Here is a 22422-nt window from a genome sequence, read left to right on the forward strand (position 1 = left end):
CTAACCAGTCATTAAAATATTTAATTTAAACCCATAAAAAAATAAAAAATATTGTTGTTAATTGGGGATAAAAAAATGCGGGTGTTTCCCTATTTGTTTTTTTGTTTTTAAAGATCTAAGTTTGACGTCACGAGTATTTATCGTGTAGGTGAAAAGAAAAGCGTCATAAAAAATGCCTCGTCTCAACTTAAAGGCACTTGTGTTAATTGTTTTTAACTTAAGAACACTGTGTTAATCGTTTTTAAGCGTGGTTCGTATATTAATAACTATATGACGTCAAATCAATTAAATCATAAAACCACTGTCTGTTTATGTTTTAGTTTTATTTATTTAGCTGCAGATAAAAAACGTGTTAGGGCAAAACAGAAAATAGAATTTTAATCTACGAAGCATCAATTGTCGCTTACCATTTTTTTGGTTAATTAAGTTAACAATAGCTTGTGTTAGTGGGCTTAGTATTGATTTAAATTTTTATTTCAACTCATTTTTAATCATGTTTAAAGTATTTTTAATAGTTTAAGTTAAAAAGCACAATGTTAAAATGTAAGAGCCTATAAAAATAATAAGTTCTGGACTTTTAGCCTTAATATAAGATTTTTAATAAAGCGCTTAAAGAAGTGATAAAGAGTTTAAGAGACTTCAATTGTTTTTATTTTTTTTTACTTTTTGTTTTTCGAGTGTTTTTCTTGGAACCGTGTGAAGTGGTTCTAGTTCCTTAAATCTTAAGGGAATTTGGCTGAGCTCAGCGTTTTTAAAATTGTTTTTTTGCTAACCACTTTTTAATTGAAGCAAAAGAAAAAGTCGATAATATAAATAAATGTTTCCCGTCGTGTTTTCATCACAAAGATTGTTTTACAAAACCACATCATATTAAAATTTAATTTTAATTGTTAAATAAATATATAAAATAGATAGATTTGTTAGTTAGGCAGTTTATTTTTATTATTTGAAATGTTTTAAAAAATAAATCTTTATGTTAATATGCAGATTTTAATTTTTATTGAAAGTAAAAAACAAAATGATTTTAAAGATGTTTTATGGAGTGGTGATATGTTTAATGTTGTGGGCAACTTCATCTTTTGCTCAAGATAATAAGTAAGTAAAATAAATTTTAAAACCATCTGAAAAAATTTATTCATTGAAAAAAATTAAATGTTATTTTAATAAAAAAAGATGTATATATACAAAATGCCAACAATTGAAAAATAATGTTGCTTATATTTTATTGCTGACATCTTTTAAAAATTTAAAAAATGTAATAAAAGCAAGTAATTAAAAGAATGTTGTAAAAATTGTGAATCATTTATAAATATTGCTTACTTTAATTATGTTAAATTGAAATGTTTAGAATCTAACTTTGATTTTTTAGTACTTATGCGATTTATGTACCGAAGTACATTCGACCGGCTTTCGATATTTCAATTACGGTCTCTATTTTGAGATCAGATAATCCAGTTTCTGTTACTGCATTTTTTGAATCATCGGACAACGAGATTTCTTTTACTGTGACTCGCAATGTTAATAGCGGTAAGATAATTTTTTTTTATAAATTTAAAATTTTTATGACTGAACATAAAAATTAAAAAAAAAATTTATTTCTTGTGCTTTTTAATTTATTTCAATTAGTTTTGTAAATGCTCGAAAAAAATGTAAGATTAGATTTTAAAATGTTTACACTTGTTTTATTTTAGGTGGCAGTGAAAGATTTACTTTGGGACAGGTAGGGTCAATAAATTTTAACTTTTTTATAAATTTTAAAAAATTAAAAAAAAAAATTATTTAAAAAATTGATTGTTACAATATATTTCATGGATTATTTTTTTAGGTTCCTATTGGTTATGATGGTAGCACATCTTTCACTTTAACAGTTACTGGAGTTGATTCCACTGATATCACAAATGTTTTGTTTGAAAATAGCACAAGAGACTTTGAATTTGAAACTAAGGCGCTTTCTATTTTGATTCAAACTGATAAGGCTATTTACCAACCGGGACAAATAAGTAAGAAAATCTACTTTTCTGAAGAATATAATTTTAAACTAATTTTTTTTTATATATTTATACTTAAAATGTAAAAAAAAACAACGATAAAAAAAAAATTTTGTTGAAAAAATTTAATTTTAGAATGTTGCTATTTTTTAATATTTTCGTCACACTTTAAGTGACATTTTTTTGTACATTGAGATCGAAAATTCAAGTTAATAAAACTCTAAAATTATTTAAATTTAAATTTTTTAGTTAAATTTCGTGCTGTCTGCCTCAAACCAGATCTTAAGCCTTTAAAAGGAACTGTCCAATACACAGTAGCTGATCCTAACGGTAACATAGTATTACTGGAGAGGGATGTAGAACTAGAACATGGTGTGGCAGGTAGTGAGTTGCAATTAAGTAAGGATGCAGTGGAAGGGGACTGGAAAGTCAACTTTAAAGCAGAGGTTCGTAAATTTTCACGAAAAAAAAATTTTGTTAAAAAAATTATTTTTTCATAAATTACAAAAATTTCAATTTAAAATGTTTGGTAAAATAGAGTGTTGTATTTTTTGACGCCTTGGTTTGTCAAGTTTAAATTCAATTTAAATTTCTAAAAAATAAAAATTGTGATTAATTTATTCCAACAAAAAGTTGGAAAATTTTTCCATTTTAATGTTTTTTGCAAAATGCAGCAAGAGCCTAAATGCTATTTTTAAATCTTTGCTCTTAAATTTAATTTTAATTTATTTTAAACCGCATAGCTTTAAGCAATGTTTGATGATATGGTAGTACCAGTTGCACAAAAAAGTTATTTCCAATTGGTGGTAATTGTGTGTATGTATTTTACAAGGTATAGATTTTGCCTTAAGGTGCATTAATATGTTGTTTTTACTAAAAACCCCAAAAAAATTTTTGTGCAATCTAAAATAACTTGGTATTTGGAAAATGTTTGTTGTGTAAAGTTGCAGACATTATTTTAAACTGTATTTAACATGTTTCAATTCTATACCAAATAATAATTTTTTAAAAGGTATTTATATATACTTTTTTCAAAAATCTAATTTTTTATGTTTTGATAAAACTAAACTAAAATAAAATAATGTTTTAGGGATACAATGAATCTATATCATTAAGTGTTGAACAATACAAACTACCCAAGTTTAAAGTGGAAGTGGAGGCTCCATCTTATATTTATCCGGGCTCTGACAGTGTGACAATTAGGCTAAAGGGAACGTAAGTACATGTTGTTTTATTATAAGGTTTTTAAAACAATTTTGTCATAACATCTAAAATATTAAAAAAAAAGGTTTTTACAATTTTCAAAAAATCACTTTGTCCTTATAAATTATGTAAATAAAATGCAAATTAAGTTCTTTGTATGTAGTATCAATATCGTTCAAAATTAAAAAGAACATTTTTTTAGTTACACATTCGGCAAACCAGTTGAGGGAAAAGCGAAACTTAATATACAGTTGGAGTATAGCCATGGTGGCATTGTGTTCAGAGAACCAGTTGCCCCGGTTCTTTTGATCCCCGGGGGTCCACCCCCACCCCCAGTTAAAGGAAAAATCACTGTTTTGTTTAACGTAATTATTTTTAAATTATAATTTTTTTTTTATTTGAATATTGGCATTGTAAAAAAGCATTAACATAGTTATTCAAGCTCAAGTTCTGGATTAATGTAAAACTTTAAATAAAGAAAACTGCTGCTCCGGCAAAAAAGGAGATGTTGCCATACTTTTTATAAAGTCTAAAAACTTTTTGGCAACCTTATAAAAAGTAGATTTAGTAAATAAAACAATGTTTTCATTTAGCAAAATTATTTTTAATCTGAGTAAAGGTACCAGAAGTAATCTTCATATATAATAAACTTTGGCTTTTTTAATAAAACTAATGTTTTATATAAAAATACATTTTTAAAATAAATTTTTATTTTAAAGAATTTTGACGGCGAAGCGGAATATGTTCTTACAAGAGATGCTGTTACCGAGGCATTGGGTTGGGATGGAACCGGGGATCGTAGAATAAGTGTTAACGGTGAGGTGACAGAGACTTTGACGCAGGAAAAGTTCAGTGAAGTAGCAAACATCGACGCTAAAACAACAAACATTAAAGTCGAGGTTCTGTACAAACCAGAGACCATTAAACCAGAGTTGTTTTACACTGCATATGTAAGTGATTTATTTTAAAATTAATGTTTTTTAGGGACAACTAAGGCCATAAATTCATTTTTATTAAATATTTTACAAAAAATTATATCTCCGTCACTTTACTGGGCTATAAAAGGTAGGCCCTTTAATTTATGAAAATGTCTTATTCAATTTTTTATTATTTTCAGATTCAAGTTACTGAACAAGACGGTAAACCTTTAACAGAAGATGACAGAGCAAGCAATGATCTTGTTGTGGATATTGAATACAGGTAAAAAATAAACTAACTGAAAAGTTTAAATAAATACAAAAAGAAAGTTTTAGTCAAAAAAATCTTTTGTTAAAGCTTTTTTGCATTATTTTGGCTTAGCGGTAATGCCTAGTAAAGTATGTTTAGATTATTGTTTTTTTAAATGTTTTTAACCTCAAATTCTTAAAAGTAATTGCTTTAATCTAAAAAGTTGAACTGTTTGTTATAAGCATGTGTTGACAGACATTTTTGGCTGTTAACTATAATCTGTAGGAATTTTTAATTTCTGTTAGTTTTCTATGCCAATTATAATGATATATAAAATAAGTGTTGTTGTTTTTCTGAAGTTTAATTTGGTAACTATATTTTAAAATTTTGAATAATTCATTCCTTACAGTCCCCAAATTAAAAAATTACTGTAACGATTATTTTTTGCCAAATTTGTCATAACTTGTATGTAAGGCTTTTTAAACTATAATTAAAAAGTTTTGTTGCACCTTTTTTACTTTTTTAGTTCTAATATTTCTGAAAGACCGTAAATTTTTTCTGTTCCACAATTTCTTGACAAACTTTTTTAAACATAAACAATGTTTTTTATTAATTATTTTTGACATTTTTTTGAAGGTATCCAAGAACCAGCGATGGTGTTTGGGTTCCACCTGTAACTGAACAACGAGTTTATCAAATTCCTGCCAGTGGCATCGTTACTTTTACTATGGAAGCCAAACAAGACGATTTTGAATCAGTTCAAATTTTTGTGAGTTTTAATTTAATTTTTTGTACATAAACATGTAACATAAAAGAATTTAATTTAACAAAATTATTTCAATTTGATATATTTTAATTTAAAAACATTTTTTATTTGCAAATCTTAAATTGATTTATGCACCACAATTTACAAAAAAAATTATTTTGCAGCCTTACACGAATTCAACCTTGAATAAACGTTGGGAAAATCAATTTGATTTAAAGAGAGCTCTCTCCCCCTCCAACTCTTACCTTCAAGTTGTTGCTGCTGATAATAGTGTATCTCCTGGAGAAAATGCCCAAGTTACAATAAGGACGACTGAGGCCATCTCTGAATTCCGAATTCTGGTTAGTTTTTTGAGATGTCAATTTTGTATTGTAATGAATTTTTTTAAATTACTGTAAATTTAGAATGTAGTTTACATTTGGAATATTTGTACTCTACGGCCTTTAAATATTCTTTTTTATGTACGTTTCTGGCCAAATTTTTCTTAAACTTCATGGTTCTGGTCAAATCTCCCTTGAACTTTTTTCGTAAATGACAATCTTCAAAATCTACGTTACAGAACTGTAAAATACAAGTGATTCACACATTTTGATACCCTTGATACCTGTTTATATTTGTTAAAAAATTGATAACTTTAATATAAAACTAAACAATTTTATTTTGAAAATTTTTGTAGATTTTATCTCGTGGAGTAATTGACAGTGACGAAACTTATTTTAACAACGAGCCCTCGAACACTCATCCTTTCAACTTTCCTGTTACCTTCGAAATGATACCAGCAGTTAGCTTACTTGCCTCTTATGTAAGAGGTGATGGTGAAATTGTAGCTGATTTGATTAGGCTTACTGTAGAAACTAGGTTGCAAAATCAGGTAAAAAAAATTGTTTGTAAACTTATTGGAATAAAATTTAAGACTATTTGTATTAATATTATACCCACTTATCTCTTAACAAGAAAATTACTTAAACAATTAAAGGTTATATTGTCTAAATCATTCTAATAAAACATGATTACATTATATTATTATAAAGCAAATTTTAAATCTGAGTAAAAAAAATATAAATAAAATACTTTTTAAATAAAAGACTAAAAAGATTTAATAAGAAATTGGTTTTAAATTTATTGTGTATCTTTTTTTAAATATGAAAAATTTTGTATTCTTTAGGTTTCTGTGTCAAGTTCAGGCACGAATATAGATGCAGGCGATGATGTCACCATCACAGTTCAAACCTCAAGTCCTGGAGCTTATGTTGGTGCACGAGCCATAGACCAAAGTGTTTTGCTTCTTAAATCTGGAAATGATATCACACTGGAAAAGGTAAAAAAATAAATATATTTTGGACTATTTGTAATGGGTAAATTTAATTAATTGGTTACTGTTTTAATACTACTTTGCTAGTTTGCCAAATTACTTGGCCCATGAAACATGAACGGCAGTATTTAATATTTTAAACACCTATAAAACAGATATATATAGCTTGTTTTGCTTTATAAAATGTTTGTAAAAGATCTGTACTTTATTTAAGATTTGAATAAATTGTTTTATTTAGGAAAAGAAAAATTTATGCCTATGTGTTATGTTGTATCAGTTTAAGATTTATTAGCTTTAGCATGCTAATTAAATGATTTATATACTTAAGTAGTTACAACTGTTTTATTGCGATACTCTTTTATTAGCCCCAGCATGCTAATTAAATTTTGACGTAATTATATCATAATTGTTAAGTATTGTTACAAAAATAGCATGGTAGTAAACCTACACATAATTAAGGTCATTTGATAATCATGTATTTGTGATTAATTTAAATTGGTTGCTTTATTTTATTTAAAATATATTGTGTTGGTATATATATATATATTTTTTTGTATAATTTTTATCCTTGATGTGGGAAAGTCGAATGTGCAACTTAAACATAGAGTAACATCAGTTACTCCGATCCAGAGTTGCCTGTGGCAGCTTGGGATTTTATATAGATTATAATTGCCTGATAATTATGCTGCTAATTAAGTGCTGGCTCAGCAGGAGTTAATGCCGTTTATACCGCCTTACTGAAGGGCACTACATCATGAGATCAGTTGGGATTAAACCTACGACCTCATGTGTGGTCTAGCAAGTGTTCTAACCACTACACCACGCTGTCGGTATTTATCTTGTACATTATTATGATTTTAAGTGTTGTAAAATTTAACTACAAAAATGCTTACTGGTGAACAAAAACAAACAAAATGTAATAATAGAAACTTTATTTAGGTTGTTACCGATTTAAATGAATACTCAGTTTCTGATGATTCTTCCAGTTCTTCAAGCTTTTTCAGATGGTGGTGGTGGTATCCAGCTCCCTCTGGTGCCAGAGATGCAAAACAAGTTTTTAAAGTAAGTTTGTCTTCAATTTTTTCAAATGATTTTATTTTTTATTTTTTTTAATTTTTTTTTTGTAAATTGTGTAATTTAATGTTTAAATTTTTTATGATTAATGCCTATTTACTTGAAGAAAAATATTAAGTAATATTTTTTACTTTTTATTTTTATAGAAAGCTGGTTTAATTGTCTTAACTGATGCATTGGTTTACGAAGAACCTCAGCAAAGTAAGTTAAATTTAAAATTTTTTTTAGTTACGTTTAGAAGTCTATGCATAAAAAGTAGTAGCCAAGTTAATAGAAAATACAGTTTATGTTAGTTTAGGTTTATAAAATTCATTTTGTTAACTGTTTTTAATAATATTTTAAACAAAATTTAAATGTATTTATGTGTTTTATAATAATTTAAATTTAAACAGGGAAGTTCTAGAATATTTTAATACCAGTTTGACTAGGCCACTGATAATACTTTATTAATAGCAAACTTTTATTTTTTTTTTTAATTAACAGGCAATATCGTATTCCGCTAATTATTTAGCATTAAAAAAAACTTTTAGTATAATAAATAAGGTCTTACTAGAATTCCATAAACAATCTATTTTGGTTAGAGTACTGCAATTTCAATTTTCTAGGTTATTATTATTTTGGTTTTAATTAAATTATTGTAAAAAAAATGAATTTAGGCTAAGATATTAAACACTTTATTTGGGTTAGCTTACTACAATCTCGAATATGCATATTATATGGTTGATGATTTTATGCCACAAGTAGCGTTACCTGAAAATGGCCAGGTTTTTGTACCAGAAGTTGTTAGTGCTTCCGAATCAGAGCCCATTAAAACTCGAAATTATTTTCCTGAGACTTGGTTATGGGTTAACGGAATTACTCGGTACTTGTTGCTTAGTAACAGATAATTAGTTTGATTTTTCTTTGACTGACTCAAAATCTTTGATTTTAGCTAGCTCTCTTTTCGAATTAAACAGCCGGTTTATTTTTTATCAACTTTAAATTTTGTTTTCCTACTAGCTGATAATAATGCATGATGTGTTTTATGATTTCAAAACTAATTTTTTGTAACATGCGCAAAGGTTTTAATTTGCGCAATCTCCAAAACGGTAGCTAATTTAGTTTTAATTATATAGCAGGTTTTGTTACAATTCTTTTACGTTTATTTACATAAATAATGTAAATATGATCACCAGTTTTTGACAATCCTTTTTTTTAAATATTTTTCTAATTTTTTTTACTAAAAAATTTTGTAGAATTTTTTCTTGGATGTGGAATTAAAAAGTGCGCTATAGAACCTACATCTCTAGCAATAGAGAACGCGAAAACATCTAAAAAATCTAAAATTTTCGTGAGAACTCATTTCCCCGAAAGTTGGTTATGGGAAAATATGATTACCAAGTTAGTTTATTATAGGGGTCATTAAACTGGTGAAAGAAATTACAATTTAACCCCCATTTTTTAACAAAAAAGTTGGCATTTTTGATTGGCTGTATAGTTATGGTGACATGTTACTTACCCTCATTTTAAAGTAAAAAATCATATGGTTTATATCGGTAGGATTTTAAAAACAAAATTAAGAAATTGTGGATTGGGCCTAAAAAAATCAAAAATTAAAAAATGTCAAGGACCAATAACATCCTATTTGGGACTTTTAAGTTACCTTAAAAAACTTAACTTTTATGTAAAATAGAAATGGCTCATATAATAAATAGTTGGTTTATATAATAATTTTATAGCTCATATATTGTTTGGTCATATTAATTTTTGGTAAGTCAATTTATTGATAATATTCAATATTTCCCACAGTTTGCTGTATTAGCAATAACAGTTTCCAATATTAAAAAATTTTTGAGTTTAGGTAACATTATGATAGCTGTCAAAGTTCAGTTTAAAGTAGTTAATTTTAGTTTTTTATGTTTTATTATACGTTTTTTCAGTCGGCTATTACATAGATGATGGTATCGCAGTTTTCGCTGAATATGATGATGATGATGATGATTATAATTATATTTTTTTTAAAAATGAAGATCAGTTTAATGTACAAGAGAGAAATTATTTTCCAGAAACGTGGCTATGGTTAGGTTTAACAGCAAGGTAGAATTTAGCAATCATTACGAGTTAATTTTTTGAGTTGAGTTGAGTTTTTTTTTTTTTTTAAGTTTTATTCATTTTGTTTTGTTAAAACCAAAAAAAAATTCTGAACAACTAGTAACAAAGTATGCTAAAAAAACAAAGCTCAGTGACTAAAAAGGATCTATAATTTAAATTCTCTCTAAATAATCATTTTTTTATGCAAAAATTAACTTTAAATATTGTTAATTTGTGTAGTCTTTCTATCCCGTCGTCCCGAACTTGCGTTTTTTAGTTTGGGTGGTGGTGTTGCAGACGTAAATGCAAACCGTATATCAGGTGCCCCGTCTGTGGCCAAAATTGCTTCCTCTGACCCAGTGTCACCTCGGACATTTTTTCCCGAAACATGGCTTTGGGACAATAAAATTACCGGGTATATAATCGAGGATAAATTTTATGACATTTGCTTGGAAATTGCAAGGTTGGGTGTTAATGGTTTGTTATACTAATCAATTCAAGGTTCCTTGAGATTTCAAATTGAAGGTTTATGGGTGTATGTAAAAAGGCCAGAGTTTATTGTAAAAATGTGACATTTTTACACAAGATAAATATATGAGAAACAACCTTTAACTTCTAAGGTGTTAAGAAGTGATAAAAATGCATGTTTTTCGAATATAAAAATTGTATTCTGACGATGTGAAAATCCGAACGCCATAGATTTTATTTCTTTTTATTTTAACTGCTTTGTGAAATTCGGTTTTTAAAATTAGAAAGTTATTTTGTATTTAGGTCATCTTTTTTAATTTCATTAGCTTCGAAAAGTTTTTGAGAAAGTGTTATTAATATTTTTTTAGTTGATTTTCTAGTCATTATAAAGTAATTGTTTGTTTGGTAATCGAATAGGTATTTTAAATGGACAAGCTTGATTTAACTGTACAGCAAATTTTGGTGACTTTGGTAGCATTTTTGGCCAGCTTAATTTTTGTGGTTTTATCCCATTATTGAGGGCTACTAAAATTTAAATGCTGTCCAATTGCAAAAAAAAATTTAAGGAGAAAATTTATAATTTTGATTATAAAAAATTTGTCGTTTTTTAGTTTGTTTTGTTAAATTATTAAAAATAGATTTGTTATTTAGGTTTCTAAATTTTATAAATTCTAGTTAAGTTAAACAGTAAGAAAGAGTTTATAAATTTAGGCCTATAACTTAAAATCAAAGTTAATGTAACTAGGTTGTTTGTTAATTTGGTCAGTGTTTTTTAAGTAAAAAAGGTTTTATTTGTTTTTTTGGTTTGAACCAAAGTTGTCTGTTTTTAGTTTCGTATTTTGGCTACCATTACCTTGATGATGGTTTCGAATTAAGAGGATTTGGACCTGTTGCTTTTAGTTTACCTCCTGTTGTTGATGATAAGTTTAAAACTGACCCAATCGTGAATCAAAATTCGGCCTCACCAAAAGCTCGCAATTTTTTTCCTGAGACTTGGTTGTGGGCTAACAAGTTAACAGGGTAAAAATAGGCACAGTTATTTTGTAGCCTGTTGATTCGTTGCATGGTGGTGTTTTAATTTGGTGAATATCTTGTTTCTTTTCGATGGCCACTTTTATTGGAATTTAGTTTCACATTTTCATTGTCGAGTTTTTTGGGATGTCGAAATTAAATTGTTCCTTAGCATCATTTCTAAATTAGGCCAGCATTCTAAATTTTGTCCTTCTTTTCATAAAATTGATTTCAAACAATTTGTCTCTTTTCTGTTTGATGTTAAAAAAAAAAAAGTTTGTTATTTGGTTTAAACATAGTTGTCGCGTTTATAACTGAAAGTTGTGCAAATTTTTTTTAGTTAATCATTTAAATGAGTTAAACTTTTCAGGCTACTTGCTTAAGACTAAAGTTTAACTAAATGGGTTGTATGTTTGTATAAGTCAGTGTTTTTTTTGTAAAAATGGTCTTAATTCATTTTTTTGGGTTTTGAACCAAAATTGTTTGTTTTTAGCTCGGTTTTACGGGAACTATTACTTTGAGGATGACCTTGCATATGCTGCTGAGGCTGAACCTATGGCTTTTAATATAAATGCTGATTCTAATATTAGGTTTAAAACTGACACAACTGTAAATCAAAATTCGGCTGCACCAAAAGCTCGCAATTATTTTCCTGAGACTTGGTTATGGGCTAACAAGTTAACAGGGTAAACTTTTGCACTGTTAATTTAGTAGCTCGTTTAGTTGTTGCATGGTGGTGTTTTAATTTGGTGAAATGGTGTTTCTTTTTGGTGGCAAACTTTATCGGAATTTAGTTTCACATTTTTCATTGTCAATTTTTTTAGAGATTATAAATTTAAACTTTTCCATAGCATTAAATATTTTCTCTTAAATAAAACAGATAAAACCAGCTTTCTAAATTCCATCCTTTCAATAAGGACCTTAGTTAAAAAAAATATAATGTTACTCAAAAACCTAAAACTAATAAAAAAATTAAATTACCGGGTATACGAAGTAGTAAAATAAAACAAAACTAAAATAAAAAATTTAAAAAAATCACAAGCTCGCAATAATTTTTCAATATTTTTATAAAAAGAAAGGTTAATTTGGACTATAACACACCAACGGTTTAAAACTTTTTTGTTTTAATTAAAGATTTTCCTTACTTATTAACTCGTGGCCGGGGTGAAGTTTTTGAAATGGCAATGGCAATGGATGTAAGCCCAAATATGGGTGCTCGTGTTTTAAACTCAGCACCCTCAACAACCCCGGCAGTTAAACCGCGTTCATTTTTTCCCGAAACTTGGCTATGGGATAGCAAATTAGCGGGGTAATAAATTTTTGGCACCCAACCATCATTTTTTCATTGGAAAAAAATAAAAAATTCATTAAAGGCATGAATCATGAAAACATGATTAATAAATTTGGAGATATTTACTTTCAAATGGGATTTGGAATATTTTAGATATGTTTGTTGCATCATGCACAAAAAAGTTAGAATTTGGGCATGACATATACCCTACATTTCGACAAAAAATATGATAAAATCAACTATTAAGTTTTTTATGCCAGCTCCAAAAGTAAAAAAATTTAAAACTTCACTAATTTTAAACTATTTTAATTTTTTTATTAAATAGAACTATTTTGGGGACATTTTCGAAGGGCGGGGCCACAGTTAATGGTTAACCGGGTAATGTTGGCATCAGCCCCAAAAGCCTTTGCTGGCAAAAGTGCCTCCCAAAAAACTATCAAAAAACGTTCTTTTTTTCCCGAGACTTGGCTTTGGGATTCTAAATTAACAGGGTATAAATAGTAGCCCATTTAGCTATCAATAAAAAAATAATAAAGATACATTTTTAACTACCTACACTAGTTTAGGATTCAGTAATATTCATTTTGCCATTAAAACACAAAATTCTTAAAAAATAACTTTGATATATATTCATTAATATTCATAAGTTTTAGAAAAAAGTTTATTACATTTCATGCGTGTTTTTAAAAAAAATCTGTTAATATTTTTTAAATTTCATATTTCTTTCATCTCTTTTAGATTTCATTTCTACTTGCATGTGCATGTTTTTGATTGTATATTCAAATTAATTTAATATTTTTATAGAATATTTGTTGTAATTTTATTTAAACAAATTAAAAAAATATGTTGAAGTAACTTAATAAGCCTAGAATTTTTTTAAAATTTTATTTTCTAAATTTAATTAGTGCCGACGGTTCTGCTACCTTTAACACCACTGCCCCCGACACAATAACATCCTGGCAATTAAGTATTTTTTCTGTATCTGATGAACTTGGTATAGGTTTAACCGATCCATTTAAGGTAAGGTTCACATTGAATTATAGTCCAAAGTTATTTTAATACTAAAAATTTTTTTAATCCTTAATTATTATATTTTAGTTAAATTACTTACAAGTTAGATTTGTTTTTTGTTTTTATAAGTTAATAATTTTTAAGTTTCAAAAATTCTTTGAACTCTTATTATTTAAAAATTATTTATTTCCAGATCACGGTCTTCCGAAATTTCTTTATTCAGCTTAACTTTCCACTTAAAATCACTCAGAACGAAATAATTATTGTTCAAGCTATCGTCTTTAACTATTTCGAAACTGATTTGTTGGTAAGAATAGTATATGGGATTATAAAAAAAGCCAAGTCTGAGAAGTAATAATTAAAAATGCTGACTTTGCAGCCTAAACATAGAGTAATATTTGTTGCCCCAACCCAACCCTGAGCTAACTGTGGCAGTTTCTGATATTATTGACCATAACCTTGCAATAACTTACATAATGTTACAATATGAAGACAGTGGGGATTAAACACAGAACCCCATGTAGTGAAGCCAAGTGTTTAACAACTACACCACCATGGCGGCAAAATTAAATTTTAGCTTTAAAATTATAGGTTGAAGTCAACTTAGCACAGAGTGACAAATTTGGGTTAATCATTCCTGGTAATGCAACTGAAGAAACTGCCGGCCACACACGAGTTATCTCTATTCGCTCGGGAGGCGCCACCTCCATTAAATTTCCTGTCAGGATAACCACCTTAGGGGAAGTACCCATCACTGTATCAGCGAGGTCCGAGTTAGCCGGCGATCAACTGACAAGGACGGTGTTTGTTCGGGTAAATACTTCTATTTTATTCTAAATGTGGAAAGGTTGACTTCATAAATAGATTAATGTCAGTTACCCTGACTTAGCCTCAAGTTGACTTTAGCGGTTTGGGAAATACTTATATTTTATCGCTATTTTATAAGTACTTTGCAGTTATTATTGTTTGTGATATTTAAAGAACCACTGAAACTTATGAGGTTTTTAATTTATAAATTCAAAAAACTATTAAGTTGGTACTTTTATATTAAAAAATATTAAAAATGTACATGTGTAAATGATTGTTGACCAAGAAGCTAACAAAATAGTAATAGGCAATATTTTATATTTGAAACCATTTGATGTGTTGTCAATTAGTTTAAGTTGTACATTTCTCATTTTATGACGTATTCCTGGCACACCTACATGTTTCTGTTTAGTTCTAATTTTAACTCGATTTGGTTGAGTTGATTTCTTTGTCATAATGAAACCTGTTTGTGTTGAAATGTGGGCTTGTCTTTTAAATCTATTTTAGGCCTTTCATCCAAATCACCTTTATTGTTGTTATATTTAATTTGTAATTTTCTAAATTTTAAATCTATCTTACCAAAAACAATTAGCAAAAATTGAAAAAATGAATTTTCCTGATTTTTCCTATTCTTAAATTGAATAAAAATTTTACTTTTTTTAGCCAGAAGGAATTGAGCAATGCTATTCCACATCAGTGTTAGTTGACAGAGACTCTGACAAAGACCCTGATGCCATAGACAGGTTGTCAATTAAAATTCCAGAAAATGCTGTCCCTGGATCAGAAAATGTTAAGCTGTTTGTGTATGGTGAGCTATTATTTTTTTTCCTGCCATAAAAGGCCCATTTTACAACCCTATTGTTTAGGGGTTTTGTTTGTTAATCTGACTCACACTGGTGTTGCTAAATAATTTTATACGGACATCATAAAAATAGTAATTTGATTAAGACTTTATTTATTATTGAATAATCTTAAAAACTAAGTAATGGAAATGTTATACTAACTAAAGCAGTGAATATCGAAACCGTTTTCTCGCTTTTACTAAAAAACATTTTTATTATATACGCTTTTACTAAAAAACATTTTTATTATATAACAACATTTTTAACAGGTGACGTTCTTGGAAGCACAATGAGTAACCTTGGAAATCTTCTGAAAATGCCGAGCGGTTGTGGAGAGCAGAACATGTTGAGTTTTGCACCTGACGTGTTTGTTACCCTTTACTTGGAACAAACTAACAAACTGGATTTGGTTACTAGAAAAACAGCATTTCAACATTTTAGAGACGGCTACATGAATGAATTAAGGTGAAAACTGCTTTTTCTTGTTTAGTATGGGCAAATTTTACTCAGTACTAGTATATTTACTATAAAAAAAGTTCTATGTTAATTTCACATGAATTGAACTCAATCTTAAACAATTAAATCTAAATACAATTCAACCTAGCAAGCCCCGCACCAACCAACCACAAGTTCTAGTTTGTTTATTTTAATAGTCAATTCATTAGGCTCGGTTTGTCATTAATTTAAGTTGACTCTTAAATAAAATTTTTAAACAGACCCCAAAAAAAAGATAAATAAAAAACATTTTCTTCAAATTATCAATTTTGTCTAGGTATCGTCATGATGATGGTTCGTTCAGCGCTTTTGGAAAAAGCGACAAATCAGGAAGTACATGGTTGACCGCTTTTGTGGCAAAATGTTTCATGTTCGCGCAACAATTGCAACCCGAGCTTGTTGAGGATCGAATCGTCAGCAGCGCCCTTAAATTTTTAATCGATCAACAGAAGAAGACTGGAACGTTCAATGAGCCAGGAAAAGTCTCGCATAAAGATATGCAGGTAAGCATTTTTTAAAAAACATTATTTTTCATGACAGAAATTATCTATCAAAGTTGAGTTACTTTTAACTATTTTTCTTTGTTAAGAAACATCTTGAATTGAACTTTGTTTGAATCTGTATTAATTATTATCTAAAGTGTTCTATTTATCATGTGAAGTATTTAAAACTTTAGAAAAATTAACTAGTTTTTTGCTTTCAAACCTGATAATATTGACATTTTTAGGGTGGTGTAAACAGTGATGTAACCATGGCTGCCTATGTTCTTATTACTTTAACTGAAACAAGTTATGGACATAAAAGCAAGGTAACTTTATTATAACTCTTTTTATACGGGCTGAATTTTTGTGTAAAAATTTAGAAGGGTGAAATTTTATATATTTCATTTTTAGCAGTTTAGTTATTTAATATATAGTTTTAAAAGTAAATTTTTACCTAGTCAAATGATAAGTAAAAGTTTTCAATTTAATAACAAGAATTCATTTACAGGATATTGATATAGATGGAGCTTCACTCAAAGCCCAACGATATTTGGAATCTCAACTTTCATCTATTCAAGAAGACAAATATGCCCTTGCTATAGTAACTTATGCATTGCATGCATCTGGTAGTAGAATGGCCAGCACTGCTTTGACTTATTTGGAAGCTCTTTCCACTACAGAAGGTTTGAAAACTATATTAATTTTTAGGCAGATTGGGATTGGAAAAATGTATTTTTTTTATTTATTTTTGTTTTGGTATAAAAAAGGAATGACACACAATTACTATGACATCAAATTATGGAATTGCAACCTTTAAAAATACAATTTTTTCTATCTCAAGATGGTTTGGTGTACTGGCATGAAGATACATCAGATGCTTCTCAATACAGCATCAGATGGCGACCACCCTATTATTCCCCACCTAGCAATGACATCGAAATGACTGCATATGCTTTACTTACCTACGTACGCCTTAATGACCTTGACAAAGCTGCTCCGGTTATGAAATGGCTTGCATCAAAGAGAAGTGCTCTAGGTGGTTACCATTCAACCCAGGTATTTTTTTAATGAAATTTTAAAAGATGTGATAAACAATTTATGATCTGAACATTTGCTGATAAATTTTTTTTTTAATTTTAGGACACTGTGATTGCTATTCAAGCCATGGCAGCGGTTGCAGGGCTATTGGTGGACAAAACCCAACAGTTGACAATTACAACATTTCATTCGAATCAACCCAGCTATTCGGACTCGTTTTACATTGACGAAACAAACTCCAATGTTTTTAATACTGCTCAGGTTCATTTTAACTATAATTTTTTTGCTTTTTATCTATATTGTATTTGAATTATCACTTTTTTTTAAGGAAAAACATATTTATAAAGTTATTTTTAAAAGAGTGTAAAAGCCCTTCAAAATATCTGTGTCAAGTTTGCAATCTAAACATATTTTGCATGTCCTTTGAGAATTTAATTATTTATTTCCCATGGGCGGTATGATATGTTTGCCACATGTAATATTGTAGATATTGACTAGGGAATTCCTACTTTCCCACACTAGATCAAATAGATACTGTGAAATTTATTTTTTATTTTTTGGGGTAATTTTTGAATTTGTTTTCTAAAGCTTCCAGCTGTAAATGGGGACCTCATTGTGTCATCCTCCGGAACAGGAGTAGGAGTGGCCCAGTTATCGGTTTGCTACAATGTTCCAGAAGACCCATTCGATTCTAAGCCTTTTATTTGTACACTAGATGTCACTAATGATAATGTGAAGAGTGTTAACGTGGATTTCTGTTGCTCGTAAGTAAATTTTTAGGTTTATTTTTTTTAAATTTTGGTTATCCTCAAGGTGAACTTTTTGTGACTTTGGTTTTGTTCAAAGTTGCCCTTAATAACTGTGTAAATTTTCCTATCAACCCTCCGATATAAATATTATGTATATTTACAAGCCTAAGTTATACTTGCATTGGGGGATAAATTGACTGACATGTTCTATCTAGGTTAATTTAAAGCTAAATTACTCTGTTTAAAGGTTAAAACCAGGGAATGAATCGACCGGCATGTTTTTGTTGGAGGTCAACCTTCTTAATGGATTTAATGTGGATTTGGACAACGAAAAAGAAAAACACAGGAGAGCTCAACTAGTTGAACTGGATGGCGACAGTATCAATATTTACTATGATCAAGTAATATTTTGAAAGTTATTGTTTTTGAAATTTCAGTATATAACACTTATAAAAAACAGAAAAATAAAATGATTAATATTTTTTAACAAATTGAAGACCTTCCTAAGGTGATGGTTTTCTTACAAATTAAATATACAAGCTGTCCTTACTATATAGACACTATTATGTATAGCCTAATATTAATCAAATTAATCTTCTATCAGCTTGCCCCTGAACAAAGGTTGTGTGCGAATGTTGATTTGTATAGCTCTGGAGAAGTTGGTGCAGTTCAACCACAACCTGCTGCAGCTCTTGATTATTATAAACCAGGTACACATTAAAATTCAAAGCTAATCAAACTTGTTATTATTTTAGTCTTAATATTTATATTTTTAAGCCTTATTTTAAGTTTTATTTTAAGTTTTATTTATAGTTCTTTATCAAGTGTTGTCAAAAAACTTAGAAATTTAATTTTCATTCAAATTTACCAGATCGTAGAGTGGATTTATTATACAGTGCCACGGCTTTAAGAAACAGTGGTGCCTGTGAAGCGTGTGGTTCTGAGTGCGTTGGTTGTCCAGGTAGCTTAATGGTTTATTCACCAGGGGGTGGTTCAGAAAAAACCACTCTTCAATTGTTGACCATTTTTGTACTTTTACTAACAATGGTGTTGCTGCATAACTAAAGCATAAGCGTGTGGTTGTAAAAGCAAAAAATCAAAAGTTTGTTTAATTTTTGCAAATTTTGCTAAACATTGTTTTTTATATCCATTATTTTTAACTTTTTGTAAACTAAGTGCACTTTTTTTTATAAACAACTAAGTGAAGTCTATTTTTCTGTAACTAAACATATATATTTGCATATAAAGAAAACCTTTGTATTGCCTTTAAAGAATATTTTAATACTTATAGAAAAAAAATTACACTAAATAGCAATTTTTTAAATGATAAAAGTTTTTGCGTGTGATTTTTGATTGTTTTTATCGTTAAAGCACAATTTACATATAAGCATGCTATGCTTTTGGTACCCAATACACCAGTTTAAGCATGGAACACCATTATAACATTTTATTTAAAAACGTGCAACCTCAAATTTGTATGGCACTAGGTGACACAATACCTAAAGCAATATGAGTGCCCCTGTTAAGCCTGCTAAACCATCCGTTTTTGCTTTTTTTATTAAAAGTTTTATTTTAAATATATTTTTGTAGGTAACTTTTGATATTTTAAGTAATTTCAAAAACGATTTGTATATATTTACTGATGTCAAGTTATTTTAAATGTCTATTTTTATTGCAAAATTTTTTATAGCACTTTAACCAACTTAACGAGTAAAATTCGTTTTTTGAACTATTTCAGCGCATTTTTATGATGAATAAAACTTTGTATATTTTATTCACATGTGTTGTTTTTTAATTGCAGTTGCTTAACTTAAAACCAAATGCATGTTTTCGGGTGTTTGCATGAATTTACATTAAAACAGACATTTTTGGAAACACCCATTGATTGATAACTTCTAAAATCCGTATAGTTGTATTTAAAAAAGGCAATTTTACTTTGGTTGAAGACAGCCCTCTATACATTCAATACATATTTAAAAATACCACAACTCACACATTTAATGGAAAAGTCAAAGTATCGCTATTTAATATAAAAAAGCATTTAGTGTTACAGTACAACAGCACAACTTACTGTCGGACAAACACTTTTAACATACAAAACCATGTTTTTTTCTACATACCTTCAGGGAAAATAATATTTATTTTATTAGGTCCACAACTTGGAGAGTGGGGAAGATGGTCACCTTGTACGAGCTTTTGTGAGCCTGGAGTTTCGACTAGGTCCCGCACATGCAGCGATCCAAGCACAGGCAAATTGTTAGGTCCTACAAGTTGTGGTATTACTGAGCAGCCATTTGAAGTTAGACCCTGTGCCTTGCCTGGATTTTCTTGCCCAAGTTTGTAATGTTAACCCTATTTTGCTTAGCTATAAATAGTATTAATTTCTTTGACCAAGTAGGCTTTGTTCTAGTACACTTTAGGATTCAGCCTAATTTAGCAAGGCAGAAATTCTAACAAATTGTTTTATTTTAATTTAGCTTTTCACAGTGGATTGTGGAGGAAAAATGAATTACCAGAGAAAATAGCCAACGTTGCACGGTATTATAACGAGGATTGCTATAGATATGGCAGATTTAACCCTGCAAATAGACCAAAAAATATACCAGGTAAACCATTTTTCATCATAATTGGTTTGCTTATCTACTACTCTTTCTTTAATAAAAAATCAAATGTTGTTTAAACAAATTTATGTTCTATTGATTTTTTAACTAAAGGTTATTTTTGTTTGCAGGAACTAAACTAAACGGTGGGGGACAATACATTAACTGCTACAATTCAGTTTTAAGGACTGCCCCAAAAAATCCCAATAAAACTGTTTCTTTTTTGGTAAAAGAATTTGAGCAATGTTCGGGTAAAAAATGCAAAGATACTGTATTTGTAAAATACGGAGATTCTGACGACACAAAGCCTTATTACGTATTTAAAAGACTAGCGTAAGTACTTGTTGTTAAATATAGGTATTTAAAGGTGAACAAACTTAGGTAAACTTGATAACATATTAGTAATACGGCATTTCTTTGCCAAAATGCTGGTTTACAAAACCAAACGTGCATTTTTATTACAAAACATCTTGTCTAATCAAATAATCTGTTTCAACAGAGGTGGTAACTATAAGTTGGAGGTCAATTATCAGAACAGTGTATCATCCAGCGTTGATTTGGAAAACAGGTTAGCCTTTTTAAATAACACAATAAAATACGACTTACGTAGGCTATAAAAAAAGCTTTAATTAAATAGGTTGTTTTTTTGTATTTATTTACCCTTTAGGGAGGAATAGTTCTTTACAAAACTTAAACCTAAGTTAACTTTTGCTGTTTTATCCTAGTCTTAGTGTCTTTTGTTTATATCGCATCAAAATCAGTGTGGATTGTATTTACACCCCTATGTAGTGAAGCCAAGTGTTCTTATCAATACTCAACGCCTTAAAAATATTTATATTTAGAGAGCTTTCGCCTAACAAATGGAACCATATTGTGTTAACTTGGGACGAGTCCTTTAACACACAAGTGTACATTAATGGTCAGTCACGTGGACTAAGTAGTATATATCCTGACAACCGTGAATTCCCTGAATTTACATGGAGGTCAAGATTTGTTTTGGGAGGTCCCGGTTCCGATTATAGAAAGAATGACTACGAAGGTACGTTCGCTTAAGACCTTTTTTACTTTATGTAGTTTAAAATCCATGATGTTAAACTCTACTTGACATATTTTAAATTATAAACCCTATAAGCAAAGTCACTTTAGGGGTATTGTTGTTATCTAATGGGCTACTACATAAGTGCTAATTTCAAAATATTATATTTTACATTTTAGGGTACATAGAAGCAACTTTTTCCAGTCTTTCGGTGTGGGATACTGTCCTTAACTCGACAGAAGTCGAAAACCTATACATGGCATATCAATCTATAGCACAACACCCAGAAGACTCTCAACCAGTGCTTTCGGTTCGACAACTTCGCCAATTTTCGCCGCCTCTTCTTAAAAATTGCTTCACCAAAGCAGCCACCCTTGACGAGATATACAGCCCAGATTTTAAGTTTGGATGTAAGGCCGATGAAAACGATGATACAGGTTTTATTGGCAGGCCTTTCGGGCCATTCTTCTAGGCTAGGTCATAAAAATTCACAAGACTATTACAAACCTAAGTTTAACAATTAAATATACTTAAAAAATTTAAACTGCCTTATCTACACGTTATTTTTGCTGCCAGTGTTTGTGCATGTTTTTGTATTTTACTCAATGCATGAAAAGTTAAAAAGTCATTTTTTTACTGTTTAAAACTTGTATAATTGTTAAATCGTACATTTGTAAATGTAGGTGCAATAGAATTATAACCTTAAGGGCGCAAGTATTTCTACATTACTTAAGATATCAACAACCTTAAAAGAATGGCTGTTATATTTTTCTTTGTTTTAAGTTATCATGTTTGGATAGTTATGCCAAAATTTTGGCAACGTTTATTTCTGCTACTTAACTGTACAAAGTTGCCCTGCATGCTCTCATGAACTGTTAATAATTTAAAATAAATACATTGCCTGAAGAACAACGAAACAGAGTTAAATGTTAGATTTTTTTATTGGTTGTGTTTAACTACAGCAGTAGAGTATGTAAGCAGAGTTTGTAAAATGTAATTTTAAGACATCAGC

General features: G+C 29.1%; 1 protein-coding gene across 6 annotated transcripts; it reads left to right on the forward strand.

Annotated features, from left to right (window-relative positions):
- Positions 1-985: 985 nt before the first annotated feature.
- LOC145744499 (CD109 antigen-like) lies at positions 986-22347 on the forward strand. Of its 6 annotated transcripts, none has more exons than XM_082562345.1 (36): positions 986-1095; positions 1370-1527; positions 1692-1720; positions 1826-2000; positions 2238-2434; positions 3079-3203; positions 3394-3556; positions 3911-4141; positions 4309-4391; positions 4995-5127; positions 5289-5465; positions 5801-5995; positions 6290-6442; positions 7376-7498; positions 7657-7711; positions 8198-8372; positions 13256-13370; positions 13555-13668; positions 13953-14174; positions 14832-14976; positions 15280-15475; positions 15783-16008; positions 16233-16313; positions 16496-16670; positions 16829-17043; positions 17128-17286; positions 17614-17789; positions 18022-18175; positions 18379-18484; positions 18646-18735; positions 19925-20110; positions 20252-20380; positions 20506-20707; positions 20874-20942; positions 21217-21413; positions 21590-22347. In XM_082562345.1, exons 1-36 carry the CDS (start codon positions 1019-1021, stop codon positions 21880-21882), a joined length of 5499 nt encoding a protein of 1832 aa, XP_082418471.1. In that variant the 5' UTR covers positions 986-1018; the 3' UTR covers positions 21883-22347. The 6 variants fall into 6 exon arrangements, with proteins under 6 accessions (XP_082418471.1, XP_082418474.1, XP_082418472.1 ...); XM_082562348.1 differs by lacking the exon at positions 8198-8372 and adding an exon at positions 8746-8890; XM_082562346.1 differs by lacking the exon at positions 8198-8372 and adding an exon at positions 9821-9995.
- The last annotated feature ends 75 nt before the right edge of the window (positions 22348-22422 follow it).

The sequence above is a fragment of the Corella eumyota genome, chromosome 3, assembly GCF_963082875.1.
Source record: "Corella eumyota chromosome 3, kaCorEumy4.1, whole genome shotgun sequence".
NCBI classification, from domain to species: Eukaryota; Metazoa; Chordata; class Ascidiacea; order Phlebobranchia; family Corellidae; genus Corella; species Corella eumyota.

Excerpts from the sequence above, each read along its gene's own strand:
- LOC145744499 (XM_082562343.1), top strand. The coding sequence starts at position 1,019 with ATGATTTTAAAGATGTTTTATGGAGTGGTGATATGTTTAATGTTGTGG. Across the intron at positions 14,977-15,279 it reads TGTTAAGCTGTTTGTGTATG|GTGACGTTCTTGGAAGCACA; the intron begins GTGAGCTATTAT and ends CATTTTTAACAG. Across the intron at positions 20,708-20,873 it reads TACGTATTTAAAAGACTAGC|AGGTGGTAACTATAAGTTGG; the intron begins GTAAGTACTTGT and ends CTGTTTCAACAG.